The following is a 22492-nucleotide window of genomic DNA, read 5'->3' as shown; positions in this document are numbered from 1 at the left end:
ATGGTAACATATATAACCGGTTTAGATGAGAATTAAAATCGAAATTCTGTCACTTGCATGAAAGACAAATTTGCTTGTTTCCCTTGTTCATTGCATCAACCTGGAAAGACGAGGTTCCAGGGGTGGATTTGTGGCCACCAAGCTGACACTTACAATTAAAGAAAACAGAAATAGAAGCTGAAGCTAGAATGAAGCACAAGGCATAATCTTGACTCAGACAACAACTGATCACTCTGCGTAGCCATCACATTAAGCAAAAAAAAAAAAAAACGAAAGCAGAAAGAGGACGACATCTAACCACTGCTAGGAAAGTGCCTATTACGCAAAAGATTGCGACTTAGTTAGAGTTGCTGGACCCATGTCCACCAACTGCATCTTTAACTAAATTAAAAGCTCTCATTTTGAAGATTCTTTCACCATCATTAATACATGAGGATATAACGAATCATCAGAAGCTGAGCAAATATTTCGTAGGAGCTCCGTACTCCGTAATCATCATCACCTTCATCTTCGAGCTTGTCGAGAGATGGTTCCTCCAAGTAGAATTTAGAGATTTTTGATCTCCTGTACCTGTGTATCAACAGGCAAATCTTTGCAACTTATCCACTAAACAATCTCTGATGTTACCACTTACATCCCTACTGGAAATTTGTATATTTGTCCATCCAATGAGGAAATGACTGAGTGATACCTATCACTACCAACCTCAAGAATCTCGGAACATGCTCCGCCTGTTTGTATAAGAACAACCTCAAAAAGGTCCGAGGTCTCCTATCATACTTGATTTCTCAAGATCGTGTAACTTCCCTAGCTCAACCTCGGAGGTTCTATTTCATCCGATCACGCTTCACTCTGCAACCATCCAGACATTGGACCGACATAAGTCACTTGAATATCTAGCGTACCAGACACGCAATTGACTCTTAAAAAAAATAATGGCAACATTTTTCTTGTATTCAATTTAAGTTATTAAATAGATTTTCAAATTAAATGAAAATTCTTTAAGTTAAGAATATATAATTTTTATTAAATAAAAAATATAAAATTTTTAAATTGCATTACTTCGTTTCGTACCGAACCGTTACATAAGAGTCTCAAAAAATTAAAATTATTTTAAATATTTTTATATTATGGTATAGTCTTAGAAATTTAATTTTTTAAATTTTTAAATTTAATACGATTATAAAAATAAAAATAAAAATTTCAGATTTCACTAAACCGTGTAAAGTCACAATTTTAAAAGTATTCTAATACTTTAATCTGTGTAAGTTTTTTTTCAGCGAAGGGATTCATAATATTATCTGGAGAAAAAAGTTTGTAATTTAATTCCCCTGCTGCTTGAGCAAAAGTAGTGACAGCCAATTTGGCTGACTGACAGACAGACTGAAGTGAAATTAAATTTAAGATTCTTATTAACCATTCTGACATTACTAAAATTAAATTAAATTTAAGATCCTTATTGTCTATTTCGAGTTTAGCTTATTAGTAATCTTTTGTGACTTATCAAGACAATATTTTGTATACTTTCATTATTCCCTTCATTTAATATTAACTATCACTATTTCAAATTAAAAATTTAATTATTTATCACTTTTATTATTAGGTCGATTGTTGGAGTTTAAATCAATCAACTCACAAGTTTTGAGGGATGAAAAGTAGTATGCAACTTAATTCCAGTGAAAAGGAGATGAGTTATTGCCAAAATTTATTTATTTCTTATTACCATTGTTATGGACAAGTTCAAATAGAAATATCTTGCAGTTCAAATTAGCTTTTTGCAATTATTTTTGTTGACGACATTGGAGACTGGGCAAATGTTGTCTTCAATGCTAAATAAGGTTGGAAGATTTGATAAACCTTGTTAAGGTTGTCTAGGAGAAAGCATTTACCCTCTCTCCAATGTCATTAATTAAAACAATTTTGTCTTTACTTTTTACTAAACAACATTAGGACCTTATAAATTATGCGTTCTTCAAAGCTTTACAAATAAAATATTTGATAATTAAACAACTATCCATAATGAAATGTGGGTACAGTTTAACTTCACTCTCTGAGGCTTCCTGTGCATAGAAAAATGAGATGCTTTTGCATGTGGCATGCGATTTTTCAACTCAAAGTTTTTCAATTACTATGTGTTTAAATATACATCAAATGTAATGAGGAGGATAAGTTTAACGTTAATATTGAGACTTATCCTAAGATCCTCTTCTAATATGACTTAATGAACAGTTTATGCATCATAAATTAATTTGAAAACATACATTTTAATTTCTTTTTCTTAAGCACTTAGATCAAAATTTAAATTCAGAATTTTAGACTTGAATCTCATCATGGTAAAGGCATCAACTACAGTTGAACTAATCTTATTTGTCAACACGTTTTGATTTCTTTTGTTTTTACGATGATGATAATATAGGTTTCATTGTCAAATTAGAAATTTTTTATTATTTCTTGTATTTGCACATATGAAATAACTCTAAAAACTGTAATTAAGCTTAGTATGGGGTACTGTACTAGTCTCATTTATGTTCTTAAGTTTGAATCCAGTTGAAATCAATTTTTTTATAAAATAAATAAATATATATATATATATATATGGCAATCCAACTCATAAAAACCCCTTTAAATGAGGAAGGGAGCATGAGCTGAAAAAATTCTAAAATTAAACGCGTTGTCATTTGGATCCAATCGTTATAATAGATTCAAATTTCATTACCTTTTACCAAAATATTTGAAGCATAATTGAACTAATCCCACGAACAGGCATTTGTATTGGCAAAACATCCATCAAATAGCCAGCTCTTTATTATGCTTCACAAATTCTTTAAAAGGAGAGCAGGTTATCATCAAGGTAAATTTGAATCCATGAGGCTTTCCCCTTCAAACAATTTTCCGAATTACCTGCCCATTACTAACTAAAACCATTCAATTGCTTTGTTTGTGAGAAGGACTTGCATATGGATAGACAGCAAAGAAGGCCTGAATGATGGTGAGCAGGAGGAGGATAAGTGCAGCCATTGCAGACATAAATGACCATGGACTGTCGAAATAAGTATGCTTGAATCCTGCCCATTTGATATGAAAATTGTTCCTGTAATATTTGTTAACATCCTTGAACAACTTGGATAAATAACTCCTTTGGATATCAAAAGTAATATCCTTGCCAACATCATTGAAGAATTTAGCAACTTCGTCATCAGTTCCAAAGTAATTCTCAATAATCCTGTGATCACTCAAGTAGCCAGCATCGGCAGGCGTGTTGATTAGGCAACCCATGAAAGTAACATAACTAGTAATGTGCTTAGAGCAATGTTTATAACACTGCTCAAACGCAACACAATTGAGCAAGAAAGAGCTGGTGAAATCATCAACTGTTAATGGTGGAATTCTTAGGACTCCGTGACTGAAACTAATGTCGAGGAAGCTGTCAGTTCTCTTTGGCTTGAACTTGATTCCACTTAGACGAAGCTTCTTGGCAGATTGAATCAATTGAAGAAATGGACTATAAGCATCTTCGTTAGGCTTTCCCTGGGGTGGAGGAATGAAAGTTGAGCGAAATAAATCTAGTAAATGTTTCCCTTTTTTATCTTTGAATCTATCTAAAAATTCTGCCGGTCTTTCTACTGCATAATCAAAGAATTCCAAGGCTAGTTCAGTCAAGGAACGACTACTGTCGTCCAGGGTGACTGAAACTAGTCCAAACAAAGATTCCAGAACAAAGAAAGGGATTTGATTCTCCAGCCTGAGAAGATCTCGCATCAAAAAAGAAAACATCCATGCCATATTGAAAATGGGGTCATCAAGGTGAGTCTGTACTAACCTTGCAACAATGCACAAGAGCTCAATAATGAAACATCCATCAAGAATCATCATTTCAATAAGCTGATGGCTGCTATACCCAATATTCTCCGAATAGCACTCTCTAATCTCTTCTTCCTTTGGTGCTATGGCTTTAAAGAAGTCGTCGAGGCTGATGTCTTTCGCTTTTGTTCGAGTAAGAACAGCACCAAGAAATCGCCATTTGTGTTCTTCAATCATCTGGAATTGATCATTACCATGGTGATAGGGGCCAATGGACACAATATGAGGTTGATAAGCCTTTTCATTGATTTGAGCAAGGCTTTTAGGAACTCTGAAGATACAACAAGAGCTCTTACCGGCTGTTTTGTTCAGCAATTTCGGCATTTTGCTGATCTTATCTTCCAGTGAAGCTAGCCATTCACTTGCCTCTGTTGAGATGGCAATAACATGATCAGATGTTTTTCCATTTTCATGGTTGTGGCTGGTGGGGAGATTTGGTTCTGTTTCCATATGCTTAATTCTTTATGGAGAATGCAGGTAAGCAGTTAGATTTTATAGTCACTGTATCAGATCTAAAATCCTGAAGGCTGATGAATTCTTGGTTCAACAAGAACTTAAATTGTCCCAAATATGCAGTCAAGTAAAGCTTACTAGTCCCAAAAAAACCACCCAACAGTAGCTTGGAGTCTTTAGGAAGAGATCTCTAATTTAATTCTACCCATAAATATAGACCAGCTCATCTTATATTTTGATAAATAAAATATAATATGGTGATCAAAGTTTAATAACTCAAAGCTTATTCAAATAAACTGGTAACTTAATATATTAATTCTCAAAATTTTATACATAGGGGTAGGGCCAATTAATGTCAGTGTATGGTCCCAAATTACTAAGGAATCATGAAACTTTCAACAAATGTCCCAAATTAGAGACATCAAATGCTAATTGGATTATTTTCCGTTGCGAGGTTTCTAACTGCATTATAGCAAACCTTTGAGATTTATCCAAACATAATCCAGAATTCAGTATTCGTATATATTATGGCTAAAATGCCAATTTGCCCTTTAGATTTAGAATTAATGGGTAATTATCTCAGAATTTAATTTTCTAATCAATTTATCCAGTAATTTAATAAAAATAGTTAATTCAATCCCATCAAAAGATTTGTTCAATATAAAAAGTTTTAAACTTCATACTGAATGTCAAATTATATAAAAATAAATTCTATTGAGTCAAAGTAAAAAAGTTTAATTTTTAACATAATTTATTTATATTTTTTAATAAAAAGACTAAATAATATTTTTAATTAGAAGTTTTGGATTAAATAATATTATTGAACCCATATAAAATTATGCTTTTATAGAAATAGAATAAAATTTTATATTTTAGTAATATTTAGTCTTTATTTCTAATAAAAATAATAATTTAATTTGTATGTAATTCGATTTTAAATTTTAACCGGATGATTATATAAATAATTTAAAAATTAAAAAAATTATTTTAAATAAATTTTTAAAATATTGAATTAAATAATTTTTTAAATATCCGGTGTCTCTTCAGATCAAGATCGATATCGAATCTGAAACTACAAAATTATTAACTTATTATTTTTTATTAAAAACTAAAACTAAATATTACAAAAATATAAAGTTTTATTTTAAATTTATAAAAATATAATCTTATATGAGTTTAGTATTATTATTTAATTTAAATTTTTAATTAAAATATTATATAATTATTTTTATTAGATATTTGAAGTAAATTACATTAAATTAAAAAAAATTAGTTTAACTTGATAAAAAATTATTTTTATAAAACTTGATATTTAATATGAAGTTGAACAACGACTAAGTTAAATTTTTTGTATTGAGTAAATAATTTAATTAGAATAAATTGGCCACTTTTACCAAGTTACCGAGTAAATTAATTAAAAAATGAAAATATAAACTAATCTACCATTAGCTCCAAGTTTAGAAAGCAAATTGGCAGTTTAACCCTATATCATGGGCATTTCTGGCATTTTAAGTTTTTTCTTGGAAAATTACTACAAGTGAGATAAACTAATATTTATCGTATCGAATAAGGTGTTTTTAAAATCTTATCGTATAAAATAAAATACTCTTTATTACTCTTTCTAATTTATTTAAAAAAATATTCTTTGTAAAACTGCAAAGAGATATTTCCTATTATTTTTTATTACGAAAAAGAATTAGATATTCCAAATTATGATACGAATTCTATCTATATGAATATAGATATAGGAAAAAAGCAGAAAAAAGATTGATTTTTATGATTAAAAAATTTGATATATATGAAGAATGCATTAGAATTTAATATATATTCCTAGAAAAAATTAATTATACGTCAGCACAAAATTACACATTCTTATATATTTTATATTACATTTGTAATGCAAAGTTACTAAAAATAAGAAGAAAAATAACAGTTTGCCTTTTTTCATCTATAAAAGGGAAAAAGATATGGGTACTACAACCATCTCTCATATTCTTATGCTTTCTTCCTCGGCTGCTTACTCTGTAAGTAATAATGTTTTCTCAAACTGTTTAATTTCTAATAATTGTTTTCGATTAGTCTTATTATTCTACTTGACTTCGTATGTCCCTTTACTTTAGCTTTCATAATTAGTATTAGCATAATGAGTCATTACAATAAATAGATAGTGCCATGTTCATAATACAAAAAAATAAGATGAGTAAATACATAAGGGAATATTAGTTTGGTTTAAATTATTAAATATCTATATCTTTCTTTTCTCATTATAGTTTATGAATCCCAGACTATTAGTATTATAGAGAAAAAAGGAAAAAGAAATTCGGAGCAAAGAAAAACCTGAAGATGGCAATGAAAGAAAACAAAATGATCACGTTATGGATGTGCGTAGTGGCGTTAACATGGCTCTGTTGGAGTAGCAGCTGTGTCTGTTCGTCAGCTACCAATTGTGACAGGATCAACTTTAACCTTCGAGATTCGCATGCTTTCACAGATTTCATAAACAAGCTACGAGGTAGCCTGAAAAAATACGGAGACGATCGGAGCCATAATATACGAATACTGAGTTCTGCATCATCTTTGGATAAATCTCAAAGGTTTGTTATAGTGCAGCTAAAAAACTGGGAACAGACATCAGTTGAATTAGCAATTGATGTCTCTAGTGTAAATATTGTTGGGTATCTTGCCGGAGATAAATCATACTTCTTCTCTGACGCTCCTGCTGAGGCTTTGAACAATGTTTTTAAAGGCACTGATGAACGCAAACTTGCATTTGGAAGCACCTATTCTGATCTTGAACGTATTGCTGGAATAGAAAGTAGAAAAAATACCATCTTCATTGGGGAGTCCTATCTACATCATGCTATCGATTCACTGTATAATACTGAGAGCACTCCACAAAATACCCTCGCTGAGCACCTCATTGTCATCATCCAAATGGTTTCAGAAGCCGCACGATTCAATGTCATAGAGTTTCGCGTCCGACAAAGCTTCGATAGTGATTATTTAACAGACGAAACCATGCTGACTTTGGAAAACAACTGGGCACCACTTTCGCGAGCAGTACAAGAATCTACTGATGGAGGAGTGTTTCCTACTGAAATTCTACTACGAACAACTTATGGTTCGCGATACCTCGTGGGAAATGTGGCTGATTTAAAGAATGCTTTAGCTCTTATGTTATTTGTATGTCGTAGATTACCATCTACTTTTTCTCCATTTATAAGGTCTGTGGTGCCAGATATTGATAATGATGTTGTTTGTCAAATTCCTGAGCCAACAATTCGCATCTCTGGTCGAAATGGTCTATGCGTTGATGTCAGAGATGGAAAATACAACAATGGAAATCCAATACAATTGGCTCCCTGCGATTTCAAGACAATGTGAAGCAACTCTGGACCTTGGAAAGAGACGGTACAATTCGATCTAACGGCAGGTGCACGACAGCTTACGGGTTTGCTCCAGGACAATATGTGATGATATACGACTGCCGAGAAGCTGTGCCTGAAGCAGCCCGGTGGCAAATTTGGGCAAATGGAACCATTATAAATCCCAAATCAGGATATGTTTTGGGAGCATCAGCAGGGGATAGAGGTACGATACTAACACTAGAAGAAAATAAATATACAGGAAGTCAAGCTTGGGTTGCCAGTAACAATACAGATCCTTTGGCTGCATCCATTATTGGGTATCAGGATCTTTGCCTGCGAGCAAGTGGAAACAAGGTGTGGTTAAGCAAGTGTTCTGGTGATTTAGATCAAGAATGGACTTTTATGGAGATGGTTCAATTCGGCCCAGTGAGAGCAGAAACAGCTGCCTCACTTGTAACAATAAAGCTCAAGGATCAGTCGTAGAAATCTCATCTTGCAGTCCTGCATCACCTGGCCAGCGATGGGTGTTTAAAAACAATGGCGCCATTATGAATTTAAACTATGGATTAGTGCTGGATGTGAGAGGATCTAACCCAAGTCTTCAACAAATAATCATTTGGCCATTCAAAAGAACCGCTAACCAACTGTGGTTTGCCTTGCCATAAAAATTACAATCTTTAAACTTTAGATTAAGCAGTAGTCTTCAGTACTTGCTTAAATAATAAAAGAAGAAAAGAGCACAAAAATATATTCATGTGCTCTATCATGAGAATTTGTGTTTATTATTCAACATAAGGATTCCTCTTTTGTGAGAGAGACAAATCCCATAAACAGAAGAAAGCTGCCTTGGAAGTAACATGGCAGCATCATATCCTCTATGCTGCCACGTACACCATAACATAGACACGTATCGTATCCTAGTTTTTGAGTTTTTGGCACATCGTTTTCTTTTTAAGTACATTGAAAATTACGAAATTTTGATACTCTGAAATTAAAATATGCATAAATTTCAATTTGAATAAAAACATAAATTTGAGTTTCTCCTATTAGATAAATAAAAATAAATTAGTACTTATAATTTGGAATAGGAAAATCCATTAAAATTTTAGGAAAATTTATTACAAAAATATTTGATATACAAAGAATGTATTTGAGATATATTTTCTTAAATGCTTTAAAGATTGCATTAAAGTTTTCAAGTCTAAGATCGAGTTGGGTCTGGCCCGACTATACAGGCCTAAACTTTTTACCAAGTTTATCCATTATAAAAAAATTAGAATTTTTACAAATATGCGGAAAATTTTACCAAGTTTATCCATTATAAAAAAATTAGAATTTTTACAAATATGCGGAAAATGGGTTGCAAGAATTTATTTTACAGTGTAAATTTTTCTTCAACCTAAGGTCTAAAAAAATTATTTATATGATTTTTTTTAAAACTGTACTATAGTATCTTTTTGATATTTTATCAATATTCTTTTAATATTATTTTCATCCTTCATCCCTATCCACCTTTTTATTGTCATAGAAATTTAAATAGCTACTAAAAACACAAAACTATTATCTTTATTAGCATCCTTAAATAATTTTTTAGTTATATTTTAATTATATCTTCATATATTTTTAATTGTATTTTGATATATTCTTCGTATATTTTTTAAAAATACATTTTCATATCATCCAAACACGTTAACTGCTATTAGAAAATATGTAATATCATTTAATTCATGAATACCAGACATAAGATACATGGTTTCACAATTATATAAATTAAAATACTATCCTTTCGGTATCTTTAGGTATACTTTTAGTATATTTTTTTAATAAAATTTTGAAAAAATAAAAAAATTTAAAAATAAATTTTTTTGAAAAAATTCATAAAAATAATTTTCTTTTTAAATCACGTGGCATGAAATTTCTTCAAATATTTAAATGATTTACTATATTAATAAGTAAGTTTTATTATTTAAATGAAAGCAATGAATATTACAAAAAAACAGTTTAAAGACCACCAGATATGGTCTTTAAATTGTCGCTAAACTGATATAACAATCAGTTAGAGAGCAAATCATGTAGTCTTTAAATTGTCGCTAAACTGATATAATAACCAGTTAGAGAGCAAATCATGTGGTTGCTAAAATCTCGGTTGGGAATAAAAATAGCTACCACAAATGTGTGTGGTCTCTAAAATTAGCGACCACACCATGTGGTCTTTATTTAGCTATTGTCGGTGTGGTTTCTTTCTAGTCTCATGTTGATCGCTATTTTACAGATGTGAGAGACCACCTGGAGACCACTTAGGGACCACAGTTGTGTGGTAGCAAATTTAGATACCACATTTTGTGGTCGCTAAAGGGTAGCTAGTTTTAAGACCACTTGGCCGTTAACCAGATTGTCTATAATTTTAGCTTCCAATTAGTTGTGGTGGCCAAGTAGTATTTGTTTATCTACCACGTCACAAACCACTTAGCATGTTGTAGCTAAATTTATATTAAATTTTTTATATTAATTTATATTAATTATTTTTAATATATCTAGTTTTATTAAAATTATGTTGTTTAAGTTATATATATTAAAATTATACAGTAAAAAAAATTTAAAATTATAAAATAACGAAACATAAAAAAAAATATAATCTAAATTACGAATTTTATAATGTTAAATGCAAACACTCTAAAAATGATAAAATAACAAAATTTCAAAAACAAATTGGATGAACCGTCAGAAAATGCTAAAAATAGAAATTAAAATATTATAAACTCACAAGTCGCCAGAATATAAATTTTCCTAAAAAAAGAAAGGTAAATACATATTTTTTTTATAAATTTTATAATTTAAGTTGCGGCTATCAATAATATGGATGGTAGAAAGAAAAATTCAAATTAAGACCTCCTCAGTCATCACATATGAAAATACCAATTAAACTATCTGATTGATAAAAAAACGGATAGTGTAAAAATATATTTATATATATATGTATGATCTAGTCAATTTTCTAGTTTATTATATTATTTCTTTGATAAACCAGTACATACATTTTACTCAGATTGTCAAAATATTAATTATTTTACTAAGGTGACACTAATAACATGATATATTTTGGCTAAAATAGTAAAAGAATTTCATTTAAATATATTTTGGCTCAATCCAAATCATTTTCTTTTTCGTTTAAATATATTTTACTTTACATTGTATTTTCTATGATAATAATGATTTTAATTCCTCTTTCATTTCTCTTTTAACTTCATCAATAAAAGATATAATTACAAATAATTAATAAAGTTGATATAAGTTTGTAATGCATTTATAGAAGTAAAAATAAACAGTAAAGTTTCTATATATATCTAAAGAGTAAAGAGCCCATTGAATTTTATTTCATAAAATGATTCCTAACAAAAGAATATGATAAAGAGTATACTAGAAATACTCTAAAGAATGTATTTATTGTATCTTTTACTGTTAATATTTTATTATTTTTAATTTATACTTGCTTTATAAATAAAGGGCATAATTAGAAATCTTTTATGCACACATTATTATATACATATAATATATTTATGTCTTTGTATTGAAATGAATGAAATAAACTAATACTTGTAATATGGAATAAAAAGCCTATTAGAGTTTTACTTTAAATGATGACTCCTTAAAAAAGAATTTGATATATAAAAAATGTATTGAAAATATTTTCAGAAAAGTATTAATTGGATTCTAATAAAAAAAATTTATTTTTAATATTTAATACCTGTAGGATACTTGCTCTTTGAAATATAGACCACTATTAGAGATACTAGACTAAAAAGAAGCGGTAATATGTCGTCGTTCAGCTACACATATTTTTATATGCTTATAAGAGCATGTTATATTTATGTACGTGTATTGAAATAAATAAATACAGCTAATACTTGTCATTTAAAATAAAATATATTAGAGCATTATATTATAGGATAACTTATTGCAATAAAAGAAAAACTTGATATATAAAAGAATATATTGGAAATTCTTAAAAAAATATGTTGGACTTAAATAAAAATTTTAGTATTTAGATATTTCCTAAAATATTTACTCTTTAAAATAAAAAGCACAAACAAAAATATCTTACGCTATCTAAAAAAGAAACTGTAATCTGTCGACACAAGTATTTTTATATAGTGTAATGAACATGTTAATTTGTATACCTCTATTGACACAAATGAAACTAAGCTAATATTTGTCTATGTAATTATCTCACTGAAGTGTTAAATTTATAACAATAAATTTTATAAAAGATAAAAATAAAAAATTGCCTTTTTCTCTTCAGATATATCCCTTTACTTTGGCTTTCATCATTACAGTGAATATATAGTGCCATATATAAATTGCAAGGTATTATTAGTTTGGTTTAAAGAATGGCTTAGATCTTATGTTATTTGTATGTCGTAGATCACCATCTTATGTCCCTCCACTTATAAACATCTGTGGTGCCAGATGTTGATGATGATGTTGTTTGTCAAATTCCTGAGCCAACAGTTCGTATCTCTGGTCGAAATGGTCTATGCATTCATGTCAGAGATGGAAAATATAGAAATGGAAACCCGATTCAGTTGGCTCCCGGCAGATTTCGACGCAACCTGATGCAAAGCTGGACCTTGTATAAAGAGACAATTCAATCTAACGACATGTGGATGACAGCTTATGGGTTTGCTCCAGGAAACTATGTGATGATATATGATTGCCGAAAAGTTGTGCCTGAAGCAACCCGGTGGAAAATTTGGGCAAATGGAACCATTACAAATTCTAAATTAAGATATGCTTTGGCAGCATCAGCAGGGGATAAGGGTATGACACTAACACTAGAGGAAAATCAATTAGCCGCCAGTCAAGCTTGGCTTCCCAGTAATAGGACAGATCCTTTAGCTGCATCCATTATTGGACTTCAGGATCTTTGCTTGCGAGCTGGTGGAAACAAGGTGTAGTTAAGCAAGTTTCCGGTGATTTAGATCAAGAATGGGCTCTTTAGTATCAAAATAACGCGCCAGTTCAAGTATGAAACTAAATAATGTGAAGAGCTATATGCTACTTCTTTATACTAGCCGCTTTCTTCCTTTTCTTTTCTTTGTTCATTTACTGCATTAGTCCTTCACCTATAAAACTTTTACATGTTCTTATAAAATTAATTAAAAGTAACTTTGTTTGATTACTGCCTTAGTCCTTGAACGATAAAATTTTTACCTGTTCTTGTAAAATTAATTAAAAAGATTTTCCAACTCGATAAATTTTTTTTAAGTTAGTTTCGACATCCGCAGAGCCTCATCCTGAAAATTGAAGTTTAACTATGACAACAGAGTATATTTGGAAAGAAAAAAATATTTGAAATATGATATAATTTTTGCAAGAATTAGCATGTGTTAAAAAGGTATAAAATTCAGGTATTTTTAATAATTAGACCATTTATATATTAATAAAAATCTCACTATTATCCAAAGAAACAATATGTGGAGGGTAGGAAAAACAACAACCGGAAGTGGCTATTGAGAAGCAGGACGGCCATACAAATTGACATCTTACATTTATTTCGCACATTTGTTATATCCAATTGTTGTCTTATGTGTATATGGTTATATACAAAAGAATACTGCAAGAGAGGGAAGAAAAAGAAGCATACAATTAAGAATATAAGCTTATCATTTTGTGGAATATAATTAAGATATATATATATATATATATATATATATATATATATATATATATATATATATATGTACCCCACATTTGCCAGATTTTTGTATTCTTTGAAATAAATAAATAAACTGTTTTAGCTGTCCTTGTCTTATTGATATGTCTTTTTTAGTACTTGCAAGTGCACGAACCATTTCTATAGTAAGAGTAAGTTCACTACGAGGTCGATATCTCAAGAAACTATGAGGCCACTTATTATAAAGACTAATTATCAACACAAAACAATAAAAGTAAATTTAAACACTCTAAATCATATGTTTAAGAGGATAATGGTCATAAAGTGAAGTAACTGAATAATAAACAAATATGCAATGCAAATGCAAATACTTATGATCTAAAACTATATGCTAAAATTAATATTTAATCTAGCCATTTACTTAGTAATCTCCTTGTTTTGTTTTAAACCTGATCTAATGAATGAGATAATGATGTGCATTTTCCCTAAACCACTCAAGCTAATGATGCACTTTAGGTTTCTTATACCAACATAGATTAAAGTAAAGATGATGTTTCTAATACTTTTAAACATAAATATTTTCATAACAATTACTATTGCTAAATTAATATGATGGTTAACTAACAATAATAACTGAAATTAATAAAGATATGAAGGTAAAGAAATCATTTATTAAATAAATAAATAACAAGGTTCATACAAAAGTAAAAAGACTAAACCAAACACTTATGAAAACTAGCCTAACATATTTAACCCAATGATCATGGTATTAAATAGAAAGACATAAAACAATAAAATAAAAAGCTCCCTCAAGATCCAGAATTTTTTCAAGTAGGAAGAAGATTGGTCCTTAGTCTCCACTTCTTGAAAAACTTCTTAGATCCTTAAAGAACAATGAAAACTAAAACTAAAGTGTTTATGAAAAACTGTAGAGAATTATGGAGAGAGTAATAGTGGCAGGTGTAGAGAGCAGGTAGGAGAAAACTTCCCTCCTTCTTCCTCTTCCTTGCAGAGATTTATATAGAGAAGAGTCCTCCTCTAAATAAATCTCTCTAGAGATGAGTATACTAATATAAGTCTATCTAAGAGATAAGACTTAAAGTATTTTAATTTCCACCAAATACTATTCTATAAATAACTCTTAATATAAATCCTAATAATTATACAAAATGACTAAAATATCCCTTGGGCCTTATAATTAGCAGTCTATGCATTTTAATCTTGGGCCTTAGCACGAATATGTCCCATTAAGCTTCTTTTAGCTCCATATTTTCTTCTTTTTGCTAATATTCCTGAAAATAGACAATTAAGCTTAAGTGAGGCAAAAGCATATAGTTTCACCATTTTATATATAGAAATATATCATTAAAGCTTTAAAATAACCTTAAATATCTATATATAATTTGGACCGATCAAATACCCCCACACTTAAACTTTTACTTATCCTCAAGTAAATAGCAACTGAGAATTAACTAATGCAAAAATCATGAAAAACATCCCTACTCAGCTTAAAGATATTATTCAAAAGAATCTCACTAATGCAAAGATCATGTCAACCCAAGAACATTTGAGTCATAATAATTTTCTTTAAAAATATAAACTCAATCATTGTTAATCAAAAGACTCAAGCATCCAATCCTTCACACCTGTTTCACAATAAATAGTCTAACTCATCTTCAAAGGATACAACTATAATGCATAATCCAAATTAACCTTCACTCAAAAAATAAAAGATCAATAGGCATTTATTACTTGCTTTTGAAGCTCTTATACTTTTTCTTTTCTTTTCTTTTCTTTATACCCCTTGGATTTTAATTTTTGATACTTGGGTACTTCTTTCTTTCTTGAAATGTTATGCCTTTTTACGCAAATACAAACATGGGTAATGAATACACTTGGTTACTCAACAAAACATACATCAAGATACTTTGCATACTCATAATCTTAATTGCCTTTTTACGTGAAAATCAACATTGGTCATGAAGATCCCCGGTTACTAAGCAACTAAAATTAGCAGAGTAGAATTATTAAACTTAGAGCTTTAAACTTGCCCATATCATATCTCACAAACTTAGGCAAGCCAATTTAATAACAAAAAAAAAATCATAATTTAAATCATACACTTCTAATCATACCCATGTCAAATGTTGCTAAACTATTCATCATGTCCATATACAAAAAATGAACACTTGATCATTTAAGTGCAAATAACTCATGAGTTCATATTTATACATGTTAAAACTAACTCAAGAGTTCAAGAATCTTAACGTAATAGCATTCTTTCATTGACTCTTATATAGAACAATAAGAAAAAGCTCAGTGGAAAAATTTAAAATTTTACAAAAAATTAATCAAAGTTGCTAATTCTCATGGCATATAACGTATAAAGTTAATTGAAGAAATATTCTATTTCCCTCCTCCATACTTACATTTGACATTGCCCTCAATATCATTGCATATAAAAAAATAAAGAACAAAAAGAGAGGAAAAAGATAGAATACTTCTCTGGAATTTTGCAATACATAGTAAGCCATGAACTTGAATTCCAATCTCCACCATCTAAACCTTAGAAGCACACTTGAACACAAATCATTGATAATTATAAAAGAAATAAAGAAATAAAAATTTAAAAATAATGAAGAATTAAAAATAATAAACTATACTAGAAAGATTAAATCCTAAGATAATTAAAAGTTAGATCCTAATAAATAAATATAAATTCTGGAATAAAATTTAAAATAAAGTCCTAGATCAATGATATGACTATTTATGTGGAGGAGATAAATAAATATTTAATTTTAAAAGAGGGTATTTTAACTAAAAATAATTCATAACTAATCCCAATTTCTTGGATTTAATTATTTTAATTTTTGCTCAAAAATAAAAGTTTTTTTTTTACCCACCGCGCGGGCCCGTTCTCGCCAATGCTGCCTGCCTGTGTTGTGGGCATATAGCCCGGCGGACCTTCGCGGCTCGCGGCCCTCCACGCCCTCGCGGCGGCCGGGCTGGCTTCCTTTAGGCTGCAGGCCCGTGTTGTCTCTACCGGTTGCTATGGGCCCATGTGAAAATTCGGCCGCAACGTGGCTCGCTCAAAATTTTTTTTTTTTGGACCTTTAATTGCTTCTCATGGAGATATATTGCCTTTTGGGGATCAAATGCAAGCCTACAAGATAAACATAAAATAAATAAAAAATAGAAAAAAATAATAAATAAATAAATAAAAACTTAAATGCATAAAAACAAAAATACAATTGCTAAGTTTATTGTCTATAGCTAGACATTCTTGATTATGCTCATAGTGAGCGTTCATCCGCGCACTCCATCTTTTCGTCATAAGTCATTCCTTTCAAATATGGCTTCATACTATTTATGTGAACATCTAAAGTGTCATGAAAACTCTTGTCAATTAAGAATGGAATATCATCATATAATTGTTCATAAACAAGAGAATCTAAATAATTATATGAACACTTATCAATAGTAGATTTAGGAGATAAAGTTAGAGAATCAAATACTTTAAATTCCACAGTTTCTCCTAAAACCGTCATGGTAAGTTTTCCATCATGCACATCAATCACAGTTCTAGTAGTTGCCATGAAAGGTCTACCAAGGAGTATGGTTTGCTCTTTATCCCTTGCTGGTGTGTTTTCCATATCAAGTACTATAAAATCAACTGAAATTATTAACTTACCTACTTGTACTAGTAAGTATTCCATTATACCTTTATGATATTTTATCGATCTGTCTGCAAATTGTAGAGACATAGTGGTAGGCTTCAACTCTCCTAAGCCCTATTGTCTCTGCCATTGATTATAGAAAATAAAATTTAAAAGAGAGATGAGTAAATAAAAATAAGAAGAAAAAAAAATGATCGGGCAAAAAATAAAGGAAGTGAAAGAAAAAGATATATAGAACCTGTTTGGTTCAGCTAATCAATACAATAGATAGCTGATAACTGATAGTTAATAGCTGATAACTGGTAGCTGATGGCTAATAAATTAAACAGTTTGGAAGAATCTTATTAGCGATTGTTGTTAATATATTAATTGACCAATGAAGATATATAATCTATCGTTAAATATATTTTCTTTTATTATATTATATTTAATGATACAACTTAATAAAAATAACTTATAATAATTAAAAATATTATAGTTAATTTTTTAGCTCAATTGTATTTCTTATTAAGATATTAATAAAAATTATTTTAAAAGTAGAAATTTAAATTTAAATTCTACTAATACAAATTTCTAATTTCAAATACCATAATTTTAAATTTTATAATTATTTAACTATTAAAAATAATTTTAATATAATAATTATTTATCTTAAAATATAAAAATTTAATTATATGAGATCAATTTAAAATAAATTATTGTTAATAAATTTAATTAGAATATTAATGTTTAAATAAATAAAAAATTAAATTAACTATCAGCTGATAAAAAAAATTTATAAAATAGAGCTGATACAATCAGCAATTAATTAGAATTAAGTCAGCTATCAGCTGTTGTTTCTTAAGTATTTATCAAACGCTTTAATATAATTGTTAAATAAAAGACAACTATCAGTTGCATCAAACCTTTAAATCAAATATCGTCCTAAATAAAATGATTAGAATCAGTAGCTCAAAAAAACTGTCAATTAAAAGTAAGTATTTATAGCTATAAGAATTCGGTGGCTAGGCTAACAAATGAGTAGAAAGAAGGAAAAAGAAAAGAAGGTGAGAATACAAGTTTTAGAAAAGGTATAATAGGTTGAAAATGAGTTGATAGCAGATATATTAAGATTTTATAAACTATTTTTTTAAATCTGTTTTTAGGAAAAATAACTATTCACTTTCTTTTTGCAAAAACAATTTTTAGAATTCAAAAAAATCATTCAATATAGAAATTGACGTTATCAAAATTAATCTATAAATTTAGAATGCACAAGACAATAGCTATGCTCTTATTATATTCATATTATTCATAGTTTTATAAGTTTGAAAAAACATATTATTTATTTTATTCAAAAAGATATCAAGTATGATCACCAAAATAATTAGCTTAATTCATACAATTCATCCATAAATTTAGAATGCACAAGACAATAGCTCTGCTCTTATTAGATACTGGACTGCAATAACTTGCTGTCCTTTCAGTTACAAAATTTACAATGTCCTTTTTATTTAAGCCATCTATTTTCATGGCAGGACATACACACTGCAAGAGAGTAATCTGTCTATCAAAATAATGGTAACCATATTTGGTTTAGGTTTCCATGGAAAGGGTGAACAATGATTTGTTTAAGGCTCGGATCCGATCGCGTCACATCTAACACCAATCCATTATACAAATTTAAAATGCTTCCATCATTCTTGAACATCCATCGTTGGCCAGAGGATGCAGGGCCACAAGAGAGGATCTTGACAACTGTTCCTTGTATATTAGCATCAGTTGTAAGGCAATTATCGCGGTTTTGCTGAGGACGTATTGAACCATCTGCATAAAGAGCCCACTGTTGTTCAGCCTTTTCACTGGTACAGTCCTCTAACCATACTTGTCCACTATTTGCTTGCAAGCACATACCATATAGCCCAACAATGGTTGTCACAAAAGGTTGTGTATTATTAGTAGGAAGCCAACCTTGACTAACGGAATAAATGTTGGTTTGCACTGTAAGTGTGGTACCACTGTTCCCTGATGTCGCTGCTAAAACTAGACTAGATCTGGGATTTATGATGGTTCCATTATCCCATATTTGCCAGCGGGTGGCATCAGTTACAGCAGTATCGCAATCATAGATCATCACATAGACTCCCGGACTGTACCCGTAAGTGGTTAAACACTTGCCATTAGATCGAATAGTATTGTCTCTTTTCAAAGTCCAGAGCTGATTTGCATCTGTATTAGACTTGCATGGCCACAACTGTATTGCGTTTCCATTGTGGAATCTTCCATCCCTAACATCAACACATAGATCATTTCGACCTACGATACGCACTATGGGCTCAGGATCCATACAAACATCAGCATTAAAATTTGGCACCACTGGCCTTATAAGCAAAGAAAACTGTGACGATGGTGGAGGTGCGCATCTATACACCATGAGAGCTATGATAGGGATTAATATACTCACATCGTACACATTGAATTTGGAACCATTACGTCTTTGCAGTTGAATTGGACTAGCAAAGGCTCCTTCGTTAGACTCTTGAATTGCAGTGGAAAGTCTCCCCCAACTATTCTCAAGTGTAATTACGCTAGGATCTGGTGCAGATCTTCGGTTGTACCTAATTCTCGTGCGCATTTCTCCCTCAATATATTGGAATCTTGCTGCTTCTGAAATCATTTGGATGCAAACTATAAAGGAACGAGCCAGAGTTGGAAGCTGAGTGCCACCGGTACTGTAATAATAAAGCGCTGAGATAGCATCCTCTAGTGGACCAGTTCCCAACTCGATATTTTCTCTCAGACCTCCAAGTTGTTCAAGTCTATCATAATTACCACCAAAGGCGAATGTATATGGATTTGGAACATCCGTGAAAAGATGAGTGATTGCTTCTGCATCTTCCTGATTGTCAGGATGAAAGAAATAGGCGCTATTTCCAGCACGGTAGCCGACCACATATACATTGGTGACATCCAGTGCTAATGTAACAGAAAGCTCTGCATGATTTGAGAGTTCAATTAAAATAAACCGTTGGCTTATAGACAAACCAACTCTGTTTGACAACACTGGTATTTCATGTCTCACATCAGCTCCACTTGTTAAATGACTGCGCACAGCTCTGATAAAGGTTGTGTAGCTTTGCGCAGTGGCACCTGCAGTGGTGAAGTTTATAATTGGGTATTGTTTGAGGAATATGTTGTTATCCTCTAATGTGAAAGACCACCCTGAGGTGGATCCAAAACAAAGCCATGTTGCCACTGCATACATCCATATTACAATAGTATTTCCTCCGGGTTTCATCTTTTATTGCAGCAATTCCTGGAATTTTATTGGCTGTCCAAATACATTAGCATTCTCATAAAAATGAACTTATAAAATTAATACAGAAAAACACTAATACATTTTTTTATATAAAGAAAACCACAAATACTTTATCAATAAAAATGAACTTATAAAATTAACCATAAAGAGAAACGAAAATGTCAGGCAACAATCTTCTTAAGAGTATATGCTTCCATTTCTTTATAAAAAAAAAAAAAGTTAAATGTAATTATTCTAATTATTTAAAATAAAATTAGAATTATATTTTACTTATAGTGTTATAAATATTTTGAATTATAAAATCAAAAAGTATTTTGATTAAACATTATATGGAGTGATACATATTCATTGTAATGATTCATTACAGTAGCAGTGATAATGATCCCAAAAGAAAAGAGATATATATGAAGTCAGGTAGAATAACATTAATTGAAAACAAGAAGTTAATTGAAAACAGGAAGTTTGAGAAAGTCGTAATACTTACAAAGTGAGCAGCTGAGGAAGAAAGCAGAGGAATATGAGATGGTTTTAGTGACCACATTTCTTCCCCTTTTTATAGAGAAAAGGTAAATCTTTTATTATTTAATAAAATATAACTATTATTATTAATTTAATAACACTAATAAATCAGAAAATTCAGTTATGAAATAATTTATATATGACAAATATTAGCTTATTTTTATTTATCTAAATATAAGTACATAAATTAAAATGATCTTTATAAATATATAAAAATATATGTTTATACCTCGACAGATTATAATTTGTTTTAGATTGTATAAAACATCCGAAAATATATTATATTTATTATTGTTTTAATGTTAAAGTTCTGATAAAAGGAGTAATTATTTATTATGTGAATAATTTTGTAATAAGCTTAAATTTCTTATGAAACATATCATCATTTTAATCATTTAAATTGAATTAAATCTTATTCCGGGGTGCCCGATATTCTATTCTATCATTTTATCCTCAGGGCACCTCTAACCAAACGACACCTTGTTATGATCCCACAACTTCGTTTAGCACCAAATAAAATCCGCATGCGATCAATATAATATTTTTGTAACGAAAAATATCTTTTTTGTTTCTAAGGCCTTAAATCTTTTTGTTTCTTTTTGCTTTTGGATAGGAAGATGAAAATGATACTTCCACTTGCCATATTGTCTGCCACATTAATTTGTGTATAAGTTTTAAATAGTAAAATAATTATATTCACCGATTCAAGGGATAGATATATTTAAAATATAAAAGATATATGTCTCTCAATTAAAGTGACGGACAAATTTTTAATAATAAAAAAATTTATCATTAATTCAATTCAATTTACGGACAAAAATATCTATTAATTTTACTGTGAATAAATAATAATAAATATTATTATAATAATTTAGTAAATTTTTTATTATAATAATAATATATTTATAATAAATTTTATTATTATAGTAATTTAAAAAATTTATTATTATAATAATTTAATATATAATTTATTATAAAAATTTGGCGGACAGGACCAAATTTTTCTTTTAATTTTTTAAAACTATTCTAAAAATGAGATTTTTTCTAAAATAATCTTAAGTCTAGAATTTTGTATATTTCTATTCTAAAATGATAAAATTTTCTTTTAAATGTATTAAATTAAGAAAAAATCCTCAAGATTAATACAAGATTTTCTTTATTTATAATCATTATATGAATAATATTGTAATAATAAATTTACTAGTTGTAGTATAAAAATAAAAATAACTAAAAGATAACATGTCTGAAAATTAATTAATTAAATATTTATATGAACATTTATTATATACATATATGTATTTATATATAAACATGTCATTTTAGATAAATTAAATTTATAATAAATTGTAAATAGTTTTGTATATATGTAATAATAACTCCATATAAATATTTATACTGAAATCAACAATATGATTATAAATTATTATATCTAGTAATAATAGGAATAATGAAAATGTTGAAAGCGGAAACAGATTACAGGTGTTATGCTTAACCTCTTCATGGTGAGGTATTAGTGGTGGCAAGCTTCAAAAACCTAAGCTGTGAGAACTACGCATTTTTTAGATGAAAGATCAACCAGGCTACGAGAACATTGTTTATTCATTTCATTGAGGATGGCTTTTTTGCATTTGCTGGGGAACAT

The 22492-nt window shown here is 29.5% G+C and overlaps 2 protein-coding genes and 1 pseudogene across 4 annotated transcripts; 1 reads left to right on the top strand and 2 right to left on the bottom strand.

Annotated features, from left to right (window-relative positions):
• Positions 1–2766: 2766 nt before the first annotated feature.
• LOC8271863 (UPF0481 protein At3g47200) lies at positions 2767–6790 on the bottom strand. 3 transcript variants are annotated; one of them, XM_048378757.1, is made up of 3 exons: positions 6652–6720; positions 4158–4229; positions 2767–4038 (listed from the first exon to the last, which is right to left on the bottom strand). In XM_048378757.1, exon 3 carries the CDS (start codon positions 4036–4038, stop codon positions 2926–2928), a length of 1113 nt encoding a protein of 370 aa, XP_048234714.1. In that variant the 5' UTR covers positions 4158–4229; positions 6652–6720; the 3' UTR covers positions 2767–2925. The 3 variants fall into 3 exon arrangements, with proteins under 3 accessions (XP_048234714.1, XP_002532192.3, XP_015582714.2); XM_002532146.3 differs by having other exon boundaries at positions 2767–4229; positions 6652–6790; XM_015727228.3 differs by lacking the exon at positions 6652–6720 and having other exon boundaries at positions 2767–3742; positions 3821–4982.
• LOC107262289 lies at positions 6658–8609 on the top strand (annotated as a pseudogene).
• A 9820-nt stretch (positions 8610–18429) lies between these two features.
• On the bottom strand, positions 18430–20911 carry LOC8271862 (ricin-like). The gene is made up of 2 exons (XM_048378712.1): positions 20816–20911; positions 18430–20343 (listed from the first exon to the last, which is right to left on the bottom strand). The coding sequence occupies exon 2, from the start codon at positions 20308–20310 to the stop codon at positions 18583–18585; it is 1728 nt and encodes a 575-aa protein (XP_048234669.1). The 5' UTR covers positions 20311–20343; positions 20816–20911; the 3' UTR covers positions 18430–18582.
• Positions 20912–22492: the final 1581 nt, after the last annotated feature.

The sequence above is a fragment of the Ricinus communis genome, chromosome 8, assembly GCF_019578655.1.
Source record: "Ricinus communis isolate WT05 ecotype wild-type chromosome 8, ASM1957865v1, whole genome shotgun sequence".
In the NCBI taxonomy this organism is placed as follows: Eukaryota; Viridiplantae; Streptophyta; class Magnoliopsida; order Malpighiales; family Euphorbiaceae; genus Ricinus; species Ricinus communis.
The sequence above is the reverse complement of the archived record's forward strand: the minus strand, read 5'-3'. Positions and strand labels throughout refer to the sequence as shown.